Raw genomic sequence first — 19,039 nt, 5'->3', positions numbered from 1 at the left:
ACAGTAACTAAGTACATTTACTTAAGTACTGTTAAGAACAATGTTGAGGTATTTGTACTTTACTTATATTTCCAATGTTCTGTACTTTTACTTCTACTCTCTTCTAATCTCAGAGGCAAATATTATACTTTTTCTCCACTACAGGTATAGGAAAACGTTACTTGCTAGTTACGTTGCAGATTTTGATTATTATTACAAAACATAACCACTTCGGCCCTATATACATTTCGGCCATTTGAAAATAGCCAATCTACAAGCTCATTGTAGATGTTCTGGATACTTTTACTTAAGTAAAAAAATGAAAAGGAACTTTTTCCACCACTGTATTTTGGGTTAAATTAGTCCAAATTGAAATCATTTGAGAAGCAGTGGGTCTTGGAATAAGAACGTTCCAGTGTGGTGCCGAGGTGAGGGTTTCACATGGCGTCACTGAGCCCATCCCCTCAGCCTGCCGTCCAGACAGTGGATATAGAACACAGATCTAGGACAAAAGCTACAGATCACTCTCCTCCTATACTCTTCCTCCTCCTCTTCCTCACCATAGAAAAATAAAACAGCCATGTGTTCCTCGACGAGCCCCCCGAGGAAGAGGTTCTCCTCCTACACGCTTCCCTTTGGAAAAAAAAGGAAAAACGCACATTCGACAAAAGAGGACGACAGAGAGAAAAAAAACAAACAAGCAAAGTTCAAATGTGTCGTGTGCAAAAAACATTATAGATCTCTATAAAAATATGTGCATATGGATAGAGCTATTTTTTTTAATCTCACCAAATACAATATTTTCCTTATGTACACTGCATGGAGATACACAGATTAACATATACACTACAGCTCTGCCCCGCCCCCTCCTCACTGTCTGTGCAGGCCAAAGAAGAATTACGGCCAAAGTCCTCCACAAAGGGGATCTGGGTAACACACAAAGGACAACAGCAAAAACAAACGCACATCAATCGGCATGCGCGCATGCGCACACACACACACACACACACACACACACACACACACACACACACACACACACACACACACACACACACACACACACACACACACACTTCTGCTCTGATCAATGTGATCCAAGAGCCGAGGAGGGGCAAACAGAGCTCCTATGGAAAACCTGAAGTTGCATATCCCACATCCCCCCCACCCCCGCCCACCCCCCAAACTCCCCCATGCTCGCATTTCACAAACCACTCCCCTTTATAATCAGAGGTCAGAGGTCATCAGCCAGACGCTGTTTCCTGATTGGCTCGCATGTGGGGACAGGGTGTCGGGGTGAAGAAAAAAAATATATATACTTTGGCTACGGAGTTAGGTGGCTTTTAGTCCCGGTGTGCTGCTCCTTCGTCGAGTCCCCAAAACACACACCGTCATGCTGTCAGCATCAATGGTACCGGCGGCAATGGTACCGTCATGCTGTCAGCATCAATGGTACCGGCGGCCAAAACACACACCGTCATGCTGTCAGCATCAATGGTACCGGCGGCCGCTTCTTGGAATCCCTGCGTCCCATTCGCAGGGACGTTGTCCATTCATCTAGGACAGGAGATCCACTGTCCACTCTCTATCTCTCTCTCTGAATAAATACTAACCAGTCTCTCTCTCTCTCTCTCTCCTTCAAGTCAATCGTCCAAAACAATCTCTTAAATTGGCTCCATCTCCATCCATCAATCAGTCTCTGTCGGGGTCAGGCCACGCGCCCCTCCGAGCCACAGTGCGGGGATTTCTGGCAAACCGGTTTCACTTCCTGAAGGTCCATTACTCGTCCTTCAATGGGCAGTTCTGCGGTTCTTGCTGGAGCTGAATCCGCCCTCCGGTCTTCCGTCAAAAGGGGACGGGCAAGGAGGCGGATCCGTGTCCGAAAGGCCGCCCGCGTATCTGGCTTCTGGTTGGTCGAAGGTGAAATGGGGCGCGTTGTTGTATTCGGCGGCGGGGGAGGGTTGCCTGGGGGCGGTGGGGGAGAGGCTGTGGGTGGGGGTGTGTGGTGGGAAAGGCAGGGAGTGCGTCTGAACGGGCGACTGGGGCCGGAACGAGACGCCCGGACTCATCGGGGCCTGCAGGAGGGCGGGCGCCAGGGCATGCGTGGGCGTCAGCACGCGCGTGGTCGCCGTGTACCGTGTGTGGGTGGCCAATAGCGCCCGGGTGGGCGAGGGCGTGCCCAGCGGCGTTGGCGCGCGCACGGGCACGAGCGTGGGCGTGAGCGGGCGCGGAGGCGTGTCCGGCGTGAGCTGCGCCACGCTGCTACCGGTCAGGTCGTGCGGCGGCGTCCGGTGTCTCCTCATGGCGCTGCCGCCGTCCGGCTCAGCGGGAGGAGGAGGAGGAGGAGGCGGAGACGCAAGGAGGTGTTCGCGATCCGACGGAGGGTGGATGGAGATGCACGGAGGACTCATCTTCTTCTTCCGGTGCACTCCCCCTCCTCCCACCGACTGCACACGGATGGGGAAGCCGCCGCCACCGCCTCCTCCGCACCTGCCCGCCACCTCACTGTCGTCCCTGCTGACCGTGCTGCCGGCCTGGGGCAGGCACACCGCGATGGAGTGGCGCCGATGGTCGTCGGGGGAACCTGGGGACGCGACGACGGGGGGCGACGCGGACGCCGGCTTGTCCAGGAAGCCCTGGGTGTCCACGCTGAACAACTTCCTGGCAGCGTCGCGTGGCTCGGCGGGCGGCCCCGCCGCCCCCAGAAGGCTCAGCGCGCTGCCCCTCCTCGGCGAGCAGCGCGGGAGAGGAGGAGGAGGAGGAAGAGCAGAGGAGGACGAGTCCAGGGAGGCGTAGGGCGAGAGGGAGTGGCTGCGCCCTCCCCTCCCCCCGGCCTCGGGGGGGCCTCCCCACAGGAGCTGAGCGGAGATGGTGATGTGACGCACCTCCTCGTCGGCAGGGTCACCGCCGCCGCCGCCGCCCAGAGAGAGAGGAGGAGAGGGGGGCCGGGGCCTCCGCGCGCTGGGGGGCCGAGGGGGCAGGCGAGGAGACGGAGGGGGAGGCAGCGGAGAGGGAGAGGAGGGAGGAGGATGGAAAGGAGAGTGCGGTGGAGGAGGGAGAGGAGAGGGACAGGAGGGGGGAGGAGGGAGAGGGGAGGGAGAGGAGGGGGGAGGAGGCAGATGCAGGGAGTCTGGACTCTCCTGCTGCTCACAGCCCTGCGACTCCACAGAATCCACCTTAAGTGCCACCTGGTGGACAGACAACATAATCGTCATCACAATAATCAATGCAATTGTGCAATAGTCCAAATGTGTTCAAGCATCAGCAGTTCGCATGGTGTAGCATTTAAATTATGATTTCCATGGATGCCTTCATTTAGACCCACAGGAATTCCGCAATCGCGGAACTTAACGCTGATTTCAAAGCCTTCCGCGGATTTTTTGAACGTCCGTGGAATGCAGTCGGACGAGTGCGGCGCGGCGGCGAGCGTGGAGCGCAGTAAAACCTGACAAAGTTACTTATTACTACCAGTAGGTAGCAGTATGTAGCAATAAGTAGGTACTATAATAAGGATTTGTACATGGTGAGGACACTTAGTATAGGACTTTTTCTTCACAGGACCTAACCTGTGACCTAATCATGACCCATCCATAATTACACTTAGTTGTATCTATTTCATAAAGGACTTTATAAAAAAAAGTCAAATTTTGGTCATTTTAATTTTTTGTTTGTTTTTAAAGACCACAGAATATTAACTAAAGCTGCTGAATCAAGGATTGTTCTCCGCAGAATCAGGAATGTTCTCAGCGGAATCAAGAGTTTCTCTGTGGATTCCCGTAACTTTATTTACCATGAATCAGTCATTGCTGTTGTGCTATTGAAGTGGCATCCTGCAGTGATCCGTTGATGCTACGTTCATTGTTTCATAGAACACATACTGCCGGCTGTTCAGCAGCAGGAAGGTTGCAGTGGAGCATGCTTGAGACATGACAGATAGGAAAGAGCCTGGTGTTTCAAAAGAAATGGTGTGTTGAACGATTGCATGCATGCATGTGTGTGTGTACTCTGTGTGTGTGTGGTGTGTGTGTGTGTGTGGCAGTGGTTCTCAAAGTGGGGTCCGGGGACCGCTAGGGGTCCTTGAGGGAGTTCCAGGGGGTACCCAGCTATAGTTAGGAACCGAATGGACCCTTATGGGTCTGTAACTCAGAGTGTACAAATGGAACCATTTGTACACTCTGAGTTAAATTAACTTTGATTTTACAATATACATTGGGGTCCCAGGGATATAAATGGGGGACCGTAGCCTAATTCAGGTCAAGCTGGGGGTCCTTGAAAGGAAAATGGTTGAAAAAATCTTCTCTCATGGGATATATTGGCATATATTTTCAAATGGGGGTCCGCGGGGCTAATGAGTGTAAATTTGGGGGTCCTTGACATGAAAGAGTTTGGGAACCACTGGTGTATGGAGACCCTTACTTGTCTGCGCAGAGCCCGCGGTGAGGGGCTGGGCCTGGGTGGGGCGATACGAGGCAGGGTGCGGGGCGGGGGAGGCCGGGGGTTCGGAGGGGAGAGGCCTGGCACTTGGAGCAGAGCGCGGCTCTCACACGGCTGGGAGTGGACCGACGTCACAGAGCCTGAAGGTGCACAGACACACACACACACAGGTATTGTACATACACACACGACAATATAGACACATGTACACACATTAACCACTTAGAAATTAGCCAGTCTACAAGCTCACAATGCAAGCTTGTAGGTCGCCACCTTAGAGTATATATGAATAGAGACGGCACCCGAGTTCTCCTCCCATCCACTTGCATTAAGTTGCATGAGGCGATTTCACTCCTCCTTCCGAGTAGGAACAGAGTGCATTCTGGGATGGATTGGGCCCAAACACATGAACGCGCTGCCGCTGACTATCATTGCACGCGTTCACGTGCGTTCACGTATGAAACAGCGTTCACGTGTCATCATGAACGTGCACAATGATAGTCAACGGACCAGCGCGTTCATGTGTTTGGGCCCACGCTGCACTACCAAATTCTGCCACTATGTCCATTTCGCCTCAGGGTTTCCTCCGGGTGCCGTCTCTATTCATATATACTCTAAGGTCGCCACGCGACACCACCATCATGTCATTTATAGTAAATATAATAGGCCTAGAATGGCATGCCCAAAATAGGGACTCCAGGGTTAATGCAATGTATAGGTACATGTACACACATACAGTACACTAGTACACACGGAGCATTTCAGAGTTGCAGAAGAAGGTGGTTGTGCTGTGGGGACATCCCAGTTAATGTGGGTGCATGAATGGGAAGCAAGACATGAAGAAAGATAGACCTTCTCTAGATGGATAAAGGTTTGGGTAAAATGACAAGTTGCTCATTACAGAAACATTCCTTAATTAAGCAGTACGTCAATATGCATTATGCAATGAATGAGGTCAGTGTCGGATTTGAGATGAAGGGCTGATTTGCTGAACATGAAATATTAAGAAGTCATATTAGCACCGATTTACACTTACAATGTTCTTGGACACAGCCAGTCATGCCAAAGTGACACACTGTACTGTAGATAACAACCTGTATTTTGCTCATAAAGCAGAACACAGCATTGCATAGCATTTGCCAACTATTCCTAATGTTTGTTTTGAACCCATTTAGACCTAAGTTCGATTCTACAATGTCTTCTAAATCATGACAGTTTTCAGAAAAACCCATGTTGTCAGTGGTTCTCAACCTTTTTCATGTCAAGGACCCCAAAAATTATATGTATTTGGTCGCCAACCCCCATCTGAAAATATGTTGTTTCGGGGGACCCCCCCAGGAGCAAAGATTTGAGTTAAAAACGTTCGTTCTGAAAAAAATATATATTCCAATTTTGCGCCACATTTTCACGATTTTTCAAAAATAGCAGACCTTCAAGCTCGTAGCGCACCACTTGGTGGCACGCTATGAGCTTTTAGATCTGCTATTGTTTAAAACACCAAAAGGGGTTCCCGCCCAAAATGGGTTAAACGACTCACAGTGCTGTTTGAGTGAGTTCACCACATACAATGACAATACAATGATAGGATAAAGCTAAGACTATTAGAATGCCATGGATCCCATATGCCCCTCACACTGCATGTAGCATTAAACAAACATTTGGAATTTTATGCAAATACTATTTGAAAATAAATATGATACTCATATCAGTGTTGTTTTCGTCGACTAAAACTATGACGAAAAATGTTCGTCGACTACCTTTTTTCACTGACGAAAACTAAGCTGTGATGACTAAAACTAAGACTAAAAATACTGACAATTTCGTCAACAAATAAAAACTAGACTAAAATGTTAGGAAGGGACTATAGTGGACAAGAGATCCAGTACAAGTAATTTTACACTTGGTTGCATGCTGAAAATAGCAGATCTGCAAGCTTGTAGATCGGCTATTTTCATCAAGTGAAAAAACAGTCATTACGACGGCATCAGGGCCCGCCAAAATACATTTTGTTCGACTAAATCACCTGTAGATTTAGTCGACTAAAATCTTATGATATTTAGTCGACTAAAACTAGACTAACACTAAAACATTCCATCCAGGTGACTAAAATATGACTAACTGACTTGCTGCCAAAAACAACACTCATATCCTCCTAGTCTATGAGTGGTCACATTAGGCTTCGTACACACATAAAGAACAACTGTGCTGTGCTCTGCCTGTGTTTCATGGCCGCCCCAATGCTTTTCCAATGGAAGTCACATGGTTTCACCAAACACTTGTGTTTGATTGCCCCCCCTCCCCCATCACACACAGCTGTTTGGTCAAACCACGTGACTTCCATTGGAAAAGCATTGAGGCGGCCATGAAACACGGACAGCACAGAGCATGTTGGTCTGATATGTCTGTACGAAGCCTTAGAATTCATGAACACAATGCAGTCCCGCAAACATAATGCAAACATGAGCAAAATGTCAAATGAGGTGTGAATGACAAAGGAAAAGAAGAACCAGGAAGAAGAACCGGGTGCAAGCAAGGAAGCAACCAATGACTCCTTGCAGGTGAGGCCACGCCCACGCTGCAACATGTCATGTTGTGTTTTGTACATCTTCGTGTTTTTGAGGTGTGAAATAAACCTCAAAAACCGCATTGAAATGCAACCAGAGACTCCAACACATTCTGTCCAGCCTGTCAAGTGGCCCATTCCATAATAGGGTTTGAGACGTTCTATTAGTTATAGAATATAGACAATCAGAGGTTATGAGAGGTTAAAAGGTTAGGTCTTAAACAGAGGTCCTACTCAAGTTTCTGCTTTCTGGCCAAGCTGAAAACCAAACGGCTTAGAACAATCTTCTTAGAATAATTATTCTATTTCTAACCCAATTATGCAAAAATGTCTTTAGAGAGCATAACTGGACGCTTAACAGGAAAACAAGCAAACAAATTGATGTAATTAACTTTGGACACGTATAGTGGATTTCCCTTATTATTCATTGGACAATAGAGTTCCGTTTAGTACACTGTGTGTCCTTGCCGTTATCGATTGTTCTGTGCTGAAAATAAACTTTGTCTCGGCTGGACTTTCGCAGCTTGACCATAAAGAGAAAGCCCATTCAGTCAGCCATGGCAGAGCTGAGTGGATGGGACTGCACTCGGAGCAGACTAGCCCATCCACTGCAGTCAGAGGGTCCTTGCAGTCAGTCAGTACCTTGGGACAGAGCTGGGCCTGTCCACAGCCTGGCCACAACATGCCATTAGACTCTGACTGTTGATAAAAGAACCCCGGTCAGTACAATTCATCAATCATAGGACATTCATAGCGTTTTATATGGTCAGAATTTATACTAAAGTATATATACTATTTATACTACATTTAGCTACCGCTAATACACAGTCAAATCTCTTGTGTTCATTTAACTCTGAGCGTGTGCAAATGTATAACCAATTAAGGGTCCGTTTGGTTCCATTTGTGCACTCTCAGAGTTACATAATGGATAATGTAACGCTAAGGTTTTCACAGTGTACTATCACTGCTTCTGCTGCTACTACTACCAACACTAATAATGACTAATATCCTCTGGAGCATAATGTAGGTTAGCAATGAGCATGTGTGTCCATTTTGATATTCTGTAAAAACAAGACATGCATCACAAGCCCAAGTATTACTGTGTATCTGTGTGTACCTCTATTGTGTTACTGTGTCTTTTATTACAAGTAGGCCTACTGTAAGAGTTGAAATAATTATGTCCCATGTAATACCTGTATGCTGTTGCTGGGGGCTGTGGTCTACTTCCTCCAGGGGGTAGGGGGCGCTGGCGGGCTGTACTGGACGGAACATGTAGCTGTCGTTGGGCAACGAGTGCATCCTGGACACGGACATCTTCCTGGGAGAAAGCAGGTCCTGCTCGCTGTGCTGAACGTTCTCCTCCTGCAGGGGGAGACAGAGACCACACCGATCAAAAGCACTGGCAATGTGTTCAGATTTCAACACAAACGAATGCATTAAAGTCCTCAGTCGTCCACGACTGATTTCAGTCATTTGCATTCCATTAGAGGCCAGTGTGTCTTCTGTGAAAAGCATGCTGCACACTGAACATACACGTCGCGCTGCCTGCGACGTGTTGTGAGCTTGTAGATCTGCTATTTTCGGTCATTAGTTAAGATGAAAGAGTATTTGAAGTGATCAAACTAGCAATAGAATACAAGTTTAGAAGCATCTTCCAGCGACATGAAATGGTCTCAGGAATGCCATGATTTCTTCAGCTCTCTGTCTGCCCCAATGTTGAGTATGAGTAAGGGTAACATGTTTTCCATCCAGTCAGGGACAAGTTTTGTCCTGGTAAAACAGGAGAACATGATTAAGAGTTAGGGCAGCGGTCCCCAAACCTCTTTGGCCATATGCACCCCCTGTTACCTCCTGACCTAGCTGATGCTCAGTCCCGTTGTATTTGGCCGAAAACGATACATTTTTTAATATGATTATGGCAAATAATCACAGAATGACACTGCACTGAGAGACATGCAGCTGCTGTATACATCTCTTTACAACAGTGTTTTACCGGACTTTGCCGTTTGTGCTAAATAACACCATAGAACCGCCATTACCCTTTTCCTGTCACGCACCCCCTAGAGGGCGTTCGCGCACCACAGTTTGGGAACCACTGCATTAGAGCGTTAAATATGTTCAATCAATGAGCTAAATGCTTGGTTTTCCTGGGCCATGGGTAGATTAGGTGGAAATATGAAGAGAACCAGCATTAAGATCTTCACACTTTCCTGACCCATAGTTTAACCCATTCAGGCCTGACGTCGAAATTTTAAAAAAAAAGTTTTCTAAATCATGACAATTTTCGGAAAGATTTGAGGCACATTTTAACGATTTTTCAAAAATAGCAGATCTACAAGTTCATAGCGCGCCACTCGGTGGCGCGCTATGAGCTTGTAGATCTGCTATTTTTCAATAGCTAAATTATAACATGTTTAAAACACCAAAAGGGGTTCCCGCCCAAAATGGGTTAATGGTTAATGTGGTTAAACGCTAACGTGACATGGATGCGTTCCAGGTCTCAATGGGTTAAAGAATTCTCCTCTATCAGGACTCGGAGTAGGCAGCAAAATGGCCCTGTAATTACAGGAAACTAGAGCGGTGCCCGTTGGGCACTGGCCTACTTGGAACGATGCAAGTTGGAAATGAATGCCCCACCCAGTTATTATGCCTGTGTCCCTTTTATGCACATATATGGAGTTCTTTGTCAGGCATGCCCAAATATGGAGCCTAGGCAGATGTCAGAATGATGTCAGAACAGGCCAGCTCCACATATGCTGCCGGCTATCCGACGGACTCGACCCTGGGCACTGCACTCCCTGTGGGGGTGTGGAACGCATATGTGTTTTGAAGTCGGTGGGGCGAACGGTTCTCGAGTTATGTGGATTACAGACGTACGTACAGAGACGTGGAGCTTATAGATATAAGATGTACCTATTTATCATTGCTTAAATATGTTGTTTGACACAGCTGACAGATTCATGTCATTAGACTCTTTCCAGAGGGTGTAACGTTTACCTGTCCCGGTGAGTGTGGGCGTGGTCCTACATAGGCACCTCCCCCAGAGCTGATGGAGGCGGAGCTTAGCTTGCGGTTCCTCGCCATCTCCATCTCCAGCGCGATCTCAGCATCCATCTCTGCATCCTCTTTAGCTTCCTGGTGAGTCAGAGGCACTTCATTTCATCCACTTTTTTCTTTACATACTGTAGCCTAAATCACGTAACATGTCAGAGTGTTACGTGTCAAAGTCTATACAAAAGTATAGTAGAATTTGAGAATTACCCTGCATTGTGAGGACCATTTTCCTGAGAAATGGTCCTATGGTTACAAATAGGACAAGACTCAGGTAGGGTTCAGGATTAAGATTAAGCATTTAGGTTTAGGATTGGAGTTTTGCCTGATGTATACTTAGTTATACAAGCCGGTGTTGAAAATACACAAAATACACCACAAGATACAAAAAAAATGCTGCTATTTTCTACAATTTCCAATGCTGTCAGTTTTGATGTTCTCTCAAGAATTATAAGACGTGCGTGCGTGCGTGCGTGCGTGCGTGCGTGCGTGCGTGCGTGCGTGCGTGCGTGCGTGCGTGCGTGCGAACGCCCTCTAGGGGGTGTGCGTGCGCACACCTTGTTGCTCTCCTCCAGGTGTTTCATGAGCACAGCCACCACCACGTTGACCAACACAAACTGGGCCATGAGGACGAAGGTCACAAAGTAGATGGGAGACACCAGGGGCAGGTAGTGGAGACAGTGGCGCTCCTCTGGACGACACTCCCTCAGCGTGTCCTGGAGACAAAACAGTGGCGGGGACAAAAGTACTCACATGTTTTTACTTAAGTGAAAGCATCAATAGTGCAATGTAGAAATACTTTTTGCAAGTAAAAAGTAAGGAATTCAGAATGTGCTTGAGTAAAAGTATAAAAGTATTGGCATAGAAATGTGCTTAAAGTAGGCTACCAAAAGTAAAAGCGCTCATTATGCCGGATGTCCCATTTCAAGTTCAAGTTTTCAAATGTATGAAAACCTTTTGAAAAAAGCAGAGCTACCAGGTCACTGCCTGAGTAGGACCTATTGAACCTTCAACTGCTTAAGTCAACAACTGTGCTTGGCTCCCTAGCACTCCAAGGCACCACACACACACACACACACACACACACCCACACACTATAACACAGTATTATAGCACACGTCACTATGTAACTAACACAGTAACTATAACAATGAAAGTACAGTACAGTTCCACATCGCACGGGTGTGATGTTCTACTATGCTCAAGCACGTTCTAAAAGTGCTCAAAGACCCCCTTTCCACCGGTTGGTTCCCAATGGGAACCGGTTCAGTTCTTTTTGGTTTTTAGTCCATGAGCCAGAACTCCAAAATTGGTGGGAAAAACTAGACCTATATTAAATATGTAAAAATGTTTATATGATCAATACAAGTAAATTAATACATGATAACCCTTCCACAGTAGTAGCTTTTTAATATTTTCGATTATTTTGCATATTTTCCTACATAATGCCTCATTTGCATATTTAAAAATGTAAAATTTGTGGCCCAGGCGATGGCGTAACCGTCTGGGCACCCGACTGGTAATCCAGTCGCAGTGTGCCGCGGGTTCGACTCCCGAGCCCGACACGGCCTTTACTGCATGTCTTCCCCCATCTCTCTCCCGTTTCCTGTCAGCCTACTGTCTGTCCCTTCAAAAAACAATAAAAGGCGTAAGCCGCAAAAAAATATCTTAAATTTTTTTTGTAATAGAATAAATCATTGTCTTTGTGTAAGTACTCAATTGGGGAAGTTTCATGGTGATAACAATTTAATATAGGTATGGTTTTGCCCACTCACTTCATAATTAACGTTCCAATTTTGGAGCTCTGGCTCATGGACTAAGAACCAAAAATTGAACTGAACCGGTTCCCATTGGGAACCAACCGGTGGAAAAGGGGCCAAAGTGCAAAAGTGATCGGAGGACAAACACTTCGGTCATGAGGCCAAGGTCAGCGCCATATTAATGAATCACAGACAAAACTGTACATGTTTCTCTTATAGGGTTGTTCTCTTAACACAGCTGCTGCTAATATATGGTCATAGAGAGCATATATAACACCTCAGCTCTTACGAGGTCAGAGAGGTCACCTACTGTATAACAAGGACACACGGAGGCAAGGGACACTCATTGACTCACTGATTCGCTATGAAGTTAATTTATGTGGGTAAAGGGCTGTGTGAGTGTGTATGTGTATGTGTATGTACCTTCATAATCCCATTCCAGTTGTCTCCGGTGGACACTCGGAACAGTGTGAGGAATGCCATCCCGAAGTTCTCGAATGTAGCGTGGCGACTCAGACCTTCACATGGGTTGTCTTCATTACACGCTGCACCATTCACACACACACACACACACACACACACACACACACACACACACACACACACACACACACACACACACACACACACACACACACACACACACACACACACACACACACACACACACACACACACACACACACAGAAAAGAAAACAATATGATACATGTTAAAGCACTTTAACATGTATTGTAGTTCCCTACTATACCGAAAATACAAATCACACAGTGAGAGGTCTGTACTGTACACAGAATACCTAGCTCAAATAGATTGTACAGTATATGTCTGTCATCCTGAAAGGCCCAGGATAACCACCTTCTCAGTGTCCACGCACGCACACACACACACGCACACGCACACACACACACACACACACACACACACACACACACACACACACACACACACACACACACACACACACACACACACACACACACACACACACACACACACACACACACACACACACACACACACACACAGGATGATAGGCTACTAAGCTGCGATCTCCTCTGGGTACAGTGGAGGAGCGGGGAACAGATAAACTGGTGGATTTGTTGCCCCCCCCCCCCCAGGAGCCTGTTTATCACATCAAATGCTTGGTCGTCAGACCACCAGTGTTCTACTCCAACACAAGGTCAAGGGCAGCCACGGCAGCCAGGGAGGACACACACAGACATATGATCCTCTGGGTATTCCCGTTGGAATGCATGTGATACCACTAACGTGCTAACATTTGTCATGAGCAGACTGCAGAAACCTCACATTATTCAGCAGCACCGTACCCGGCCACTGCACCGCGCGCAGTCCCACACATGCACCAATGACTTTATGGATGTACAGATGAAGGATTTGATCGAAATGCCAAACACTTTTCTCGTTCTTCAAAAACTGCTGGTGTGGCACAAAAATGTGACTGAGAAGTTAAGAAACTGTGCCAGACGGAAAAGCTGGAATGCACATTTACTTAAGTACTGTATACAGTAGTACAGAGTACTACTGTATACAGAGTACCCACATTTTGAATTCTGGACTTTTACTTGTAACTGAGTAGTTCTACATTGCAGTATTGATACTTTTAATTAATTAAAACAATCGAGTACTTTTTTACGCGACTGCTGCACACACACACACACACACACACAGTCACACACACACACACACACACACACACACACACACACACACACACACACACACACACACACACACACACACACACACACACACACACACACACACACACACACACACACACACACACACACACACACACACACACACACACACACACACACACAGAAAAGAAAACTATATGATACATGTTAAAGCACTTTAACATGTTTTTGTTTTTGAATGAAGTGAAATCACTGAATATACCTTTAACCAAAGTAAAAGTGCTAAACTGTTTAGTTTTTTTTGTAGCAGATTTAAATGTGTTTTTTACCATTACTTATACCAACACTTATACATGGCAGATACACTATATGCTGAGCATGATTTCTCCACTACACCGAGTGGCGCGCTACGAGCTTGTAGATCTGCTATTTAAAACCTTTGCTTCTGTAGAACGCCACAACGGTAAGGCCTTCCGGTCTGATTTACGGATATGTTATAGAGCTCCACGAGACGCACGCGTGGAACTGTAGTACGTCCTCGGGCGACCTTTCTAGTCGACATGGCGCGCGCGAACGTTCCACTACACCGAGTGGCGCGCTACGAGCTTGTAGATCTGCTATTTAAAACCTTTGCTTCTGTAGAACGCCACAACGGTAAGGCCTTCCGGTCTGATTTACGGATATGTTATAGAGCTCCACGAGACGCACGCGTGGGACTGTAGTACGTCCTCGGGCGACCTTTCTAGTCGGCATGGCGCGCGCGAACGTTCCACTACACCGAGTGGCGCGCTACGAGCTTGTAGATCTGCTATTTAAAACCTTTGCTTCTGTAGAACGCCACAACGGTAAGGCCTTCCGGTCTGATTTACGGATATGTTATAGAGCTCCACGAGACGCACGCGTGGAACTGTAGTACGTCCTCGGGCGACCTTTCTAGTCGACATGGCGCGCGCGAACGTTCCACTACACCGAGTGGCGCGCTACGAGCTTGTAGATGTGCTATTTAAAACCTTTGCTTCTGTAGAACGCCACAACGGTAAGGCCTTCCGGTCTGATTTACGGATATGTTATAGAGCTCCACGAGTCGCACGCGTGGAACTGTAGTACGTCCTCGGGCGACCTTTCTAGTCGACATGGCGTGCGCGAACGTTCCACTACACCGAGTGGCGCGCTACGAGCTTGTAGATCTGCTATTTAAAACCTTTGCTTCTGTAGAACGCCACAACGGTAAGGCCTTCCGGTCTTATTTACGGATATGTTATAGAGCTCCACGAGACGCACGCGTGGAACTGTAGTACGTCCTCAGGCGACCTTTCTAGTCGACATGGCGCGCGCGAACGTTCCACTACACCGAGTGGCGCTACGAGCTTGTAGATGTGCTATTTAAAACCTTTGCTTCTGTAGAACGCCACAACGGTAAGGCCTTCCGGTCTGATTTACGGATATGTTATAGAGCTCCACGAGTCGCACGCGTGGAACTGTAGTACGTCCTCGGGCGACCTTTCTAGTCGACATGGCGTGCGCGAACGTTCCACTACACCGAGTGGCGCGCTACGAGCTTGTAGATCTGCTATTTAAAACCTTTGCTTCTGTAGAACGCCACAACGGTAAGGCCTTCCGGTCTTATTTACGGATATGTTATAGAGCTCCACGAGACGCACGCGTGGAACTGTAGTACGTCCTCAGGCGACCTTTCTAGTCGACATGGCGCGCGCGAACGTTCCACTACACCGAGTGGCGCGCTACGAGCTTGTAGATCTGCTATTTAAAACCTTTGCTTCTGTAGAACGCCACAACGGTAAGGCCTTCCGGTCTGATTTACGGATATGTTATAGAGCTCCACGAGACGCACGCGTGGAACTGTAGTACGTCCTCGGGCGACCTTTCTAGTCGACATGGCGCGCGCGAACGTTCCACTACACCGAGTGGCGCGCTACGAGCTTGTAGATCTGCTATTTAAAACCTTTGCTTCTGTAGAACGCCACAACGGTAAGGCCTTCCGGTCTGATTTTCATATGTTATAGAGCCCAGCAACACCGGCCGACACCTCCAAGGCTTCCTGGGTGATGGCGAGGAGGAGGGCTGCCACGTCACCTCACAGTCCAACTGTCTGTATGTACGCCTCTGCTGTGCCTGAGGGAGGCACGCGCGCACACACACACGCACGCGCACACGCACGCGCACACACTCACCTGCCCAGGCCATTGATGCCAGACGACCCTCGGGCCAGGCACTGCAGCCTCAGCCTCTCCACGGGATCTGAACTCACACACAGACGTCTCTTGGCGTCCAGCGCCATCTCTCGGTCGTGCCTCGACGTCCTGGCCATGGCTGAACACACAGAGCACATTAATATAATGTGTAACATTATAGTGGATGCAGTTAGCTTAATGCTAATTCCGATTAGCAAATGTGACCAGATGGACACTGATGATACTTTTGGAATAAGAACCAAGTTCATAGACTAAGACTACGCCACTCTCAATGGGTGAGAGACCCGTATTCAGTATTTACTCTTGTAACCAAAATCCCCGTGCAAAGTACTTTATAGACGGACAGAGGCTTTTCTGTGTACAATCACTAGATCAACTTTATTCACAATTTCACATAATACAGATAGCAAAACCTTCATAAATGTTGTATTTAAATTACTTGACCGGAGGGACAATATAGCACTTCTCATAAACACAGCAAACTGTTAAGATAATAAGATATAAATCACTGCAAACTGTTACGAGAATAAGATATACATCACTGCAACCATCATGGCACTGCGGCTTATGTTGCGCACACAAAACACTTGCTGACTGTTAGTCAAAAGGTAAAAGCACACTAGAAGTGGGGAAGGGGGGTAACAACGGTCATTCAGTAAAATATACAGTACAGGGGGTTTCTTTCAATAAGGTTATATAAAATACTGGAGGCACTGAAGAGCATGGAAACAATTAAAAACAAAGTAAAACTGAGGAAAAGAGCAATGGCTGTCTGCTGACCACTCTGTGTCACCAGTTCAGCCTGCAATATACAACAGAGCAATTAGACACCGAGCACCCATCATAAGTACTCATTATAATATAAACATATACTGGCAAGCCCATCTTCCTACCTCCTAGGCCCAAGGCACTTATACCCAGCAGGCAGGATTCAGGCTAGCCAGGTCTGGATCCGTTCTGACATTGTTCTACCATGAAATACCTCCTTCTATGATGAATTCCTGTTCTGTCTATAGAAGTGTCTATTTGTACGTCTCTAAATGTTTTGATGATTTGAACATGGTGGACCCTATTGGAAACAAGTGTAATGCTTAATTGGGTCGTCCACTCACAGTTAACAGCCTTTGTATTGAGTTTGTGCTTGAAATGTACTGTAATTCTGCAAACTGTTAATAAATTCTTCAATCAATCAATCAAAACAGAAACAATATTAATTCCCCATCATAATAAATATGTGAATTAAAAGTATGACATAAGGTGGTTGCATGCCACCATAATCCACATTGAAGTGTGAGACTCATACCCGTGTTCTGTTAAATAGTATGTGTGGACACTGGGTCCAAGTGTAGTCTGCCCTGTACAGCCTAGCCCCACAACAGCACCAACAGTTTCTAGAACAGCACCAACAGTTTCTACAACTCTAAATCATACTAAATGAAACAGACTACAATGTGTAAGCCTTTGTTGTAACATACCTTGGTCAATTGATTTACACGGACGCGACGGGTGCTGCTGGGCACTGACGCTACATGCACACGACAGAACGAGAACAAACGTGAGTTTCATTGATCTCACGGGAGTTTTAACATAGAGGCTCTGTCAAGCTACCGCTCTGCTCTGCTCTGGGCAGGCGGCTCCCAGGTCCTAATGTCCCACCTGTCACATATATCACCTATAGTGGCAACAGTTACAATATGAATGTGTTTAAATGCCAGTGTAGCTGGTTCACACAAAACACACACACACACACACACACACACACACACACACACACACACACACACACACACACACACACACACACACACACACACAATGCAGCAGGCATTACACAACCTGACAGCCACCAACCTGGCAACCCTGAATGAGCCAATCAGCTGCCAGTCTCTGGTGTGTGTGTGTGTGTGAGTGTCACAAGTACTGTGTGGTATCAAATCCCTTTGATGTGTGTGTGTCGTCTCGGACGAGGAGCAGGAGAAAAGAACAAACTCTACCCTAACGTCACTAAAAAGTACATTAAAACCCTTTTTCCTTTCCAAAACAAACACAACGTACATTATGACAATATTTCACCCTTTGCATTGGTAAAATAGACTTTATTTTTTTTTGTCTTCCCTTCCAAAAAAAACAAAAAGATAAAATGACCCAAAATCCATGGTTAAGAGTATTCCACGATGGCTCAGTGGTTCTGGCAGTTGCTGATGGTGTGAGAGGACTCTGGTTCGAGACAAGTCAAGATTCGTGACCTCGGACCAAGGATCCAGAATAAATAAATCAAAATAAATCACTCTTTACCTTTTAGTCAATAAGTCAAAAGTCAAGACAAGGAATAAGGACCAAGGATAAATCAATCCCGGCCCCTCCATAGGGCCGGGGGTCCGCCGGGGGTCCGCGGAGGGGGTCCGCGGGGGTCCGCGGAGGGGGTCCGCGGGGGTCCCCGGCCCTATCTCGGCCGTCCCTTGTTTGTTTCGGACGGGGGGAATCTCGTTCGAACCGGAGGATTGAGGATAAATCAAAAATAAATCACACTTTACCTTTTGAATAAAGCACTCTTTACTTTTAGTCAACAAGTCAAAAGTCAAGACAAGACAATTTATAATTTACAATTTAGGCATTTAGCAGACGCTCTTAATCCAGAGCGACTTACATTAGGCAGGAACAAAAGTATGGGAATACATCACATATATAAAATGCATTTATCAAGAAACATGCGTAAGCTAAGAACGTAACTAGAACATATCTATATAATGACACTATACATATTAACTATACATATATACTATACTATGCTATACATATGTAGGCTACTATGATGTGCTATGACTATATACAATGCAATTATTGTGCTGTCTACAATACAAGGACTAATACAAGGACTAAAGACTAAGGACTAAGGACTAAGGATGAATCAAAATAAATCACACTTTACCTTTTTGTCAACTAAATGTACAATTGAAATGTATTTAAGACGCGCCGTCCGAGTTACGTTCCGATAGGCAGAGAATAGTATATATTACTAGCCCTTAGTTTTCCATGCGCTGACAATAGTTGGAAATGACACGTCCACCAGGGGGAAACCTTGACCAGGCTATGGTGAGTATGCCAGTATGGCCACTATATGCGTGTACTATGTTGGCAGCAGTGCTCCGTTCACGTTTGTTTATTATATTAGTGCTGTCTGCCCCCCCCCCCCCCCCCACACCTCTTGCTATAGACAGACATGACTTGACATGACATGACATGATGTGTGTCAAACAATTGTCACACATGGATGGATGATTATCCTTGTTTAATTATTTATTTCCGGGGGGAATGAATGAATGAATGAATGAATGAATGAATGAATGAATGAATGAATGAATGAATGAATGAATGA

The 19,039-nt window shown here is 46.6% G+C and overlaps 1 protein-coding gene across 1 annotated transcript; it reads right to left on the bottom strand.

The window, feature by feature from the left end:
* Positions 1 to 1,180: 1,180 nt before the first annotated feature.
* Positions 1,181 to 17,268, bottom strand: LOC306936186 (voltage-dependent T-type calcium channel subunit alpha-1H-like). The gene is made up of 8 exons (XM_079519675.1): positions 17,139 to 17,268; positions 15,643 to 15,781; positions 12,211 to 12,332; positions 10,585 to 10,743; positions 9,974 to 10,111; positions 8,170 to 8,338; positions 4,396 to 4,553; positions 1,181 to 3,167 (listed from the first exon to the last, which is right to left on the bottom strand). Exons 2-8 carry the CDS (start codon positions 15,653 to 15,655, stop codon positions 1,770 to 1,772), a joined length of 2,157 nt encoding a protein of 718 aa, XP_079375801.1. The 5' UTR covers positions 15,656 to 15,781; positions 17,139 to 17,268; the 3' UTR covers positions 1,181 to 1,769.
* Between the last annotated feature and the right edge of the window lie 1,771 nt (positions 17,269 to 19,039).

This window comes from Electrona antarctica (assembly GCF_951216825.1).
Source record: "Electrona antarctica genome assembly, chromosome: 14".
Taxonomy (NCBI): Eukaryota; Metazoa; Chordata; class Actinopteri; order Myctophiformes; family Myctophidae; genus Electrona; species Electrona antarctica.
The sequence above is the reverse complement of the archived record's forward strand: the minus strand, read 5'-3'. Positions and strand labels throughout refer to the sequence as shown.

Bases quoted from the DNA above. Each gene is read 5' to 3' on its own strand.
- LOC306936186 (XM_079519675.1), bottom strand. The intron at 10,112-10,584 runs GTGTGCGCACGC...CTGACTCACCAG, and splicing joins ACCTGGAGGAGAGCAACAAG to GAAGCTAAAGAGGATGCAGA. The intron at 8,339-9,973 runs GTAAACGTTACA...CTCCCCCTGCAG, and splicing joins GCCCACACTCACCGGGACAG to GAGGAGAACGTTCAGCACAG.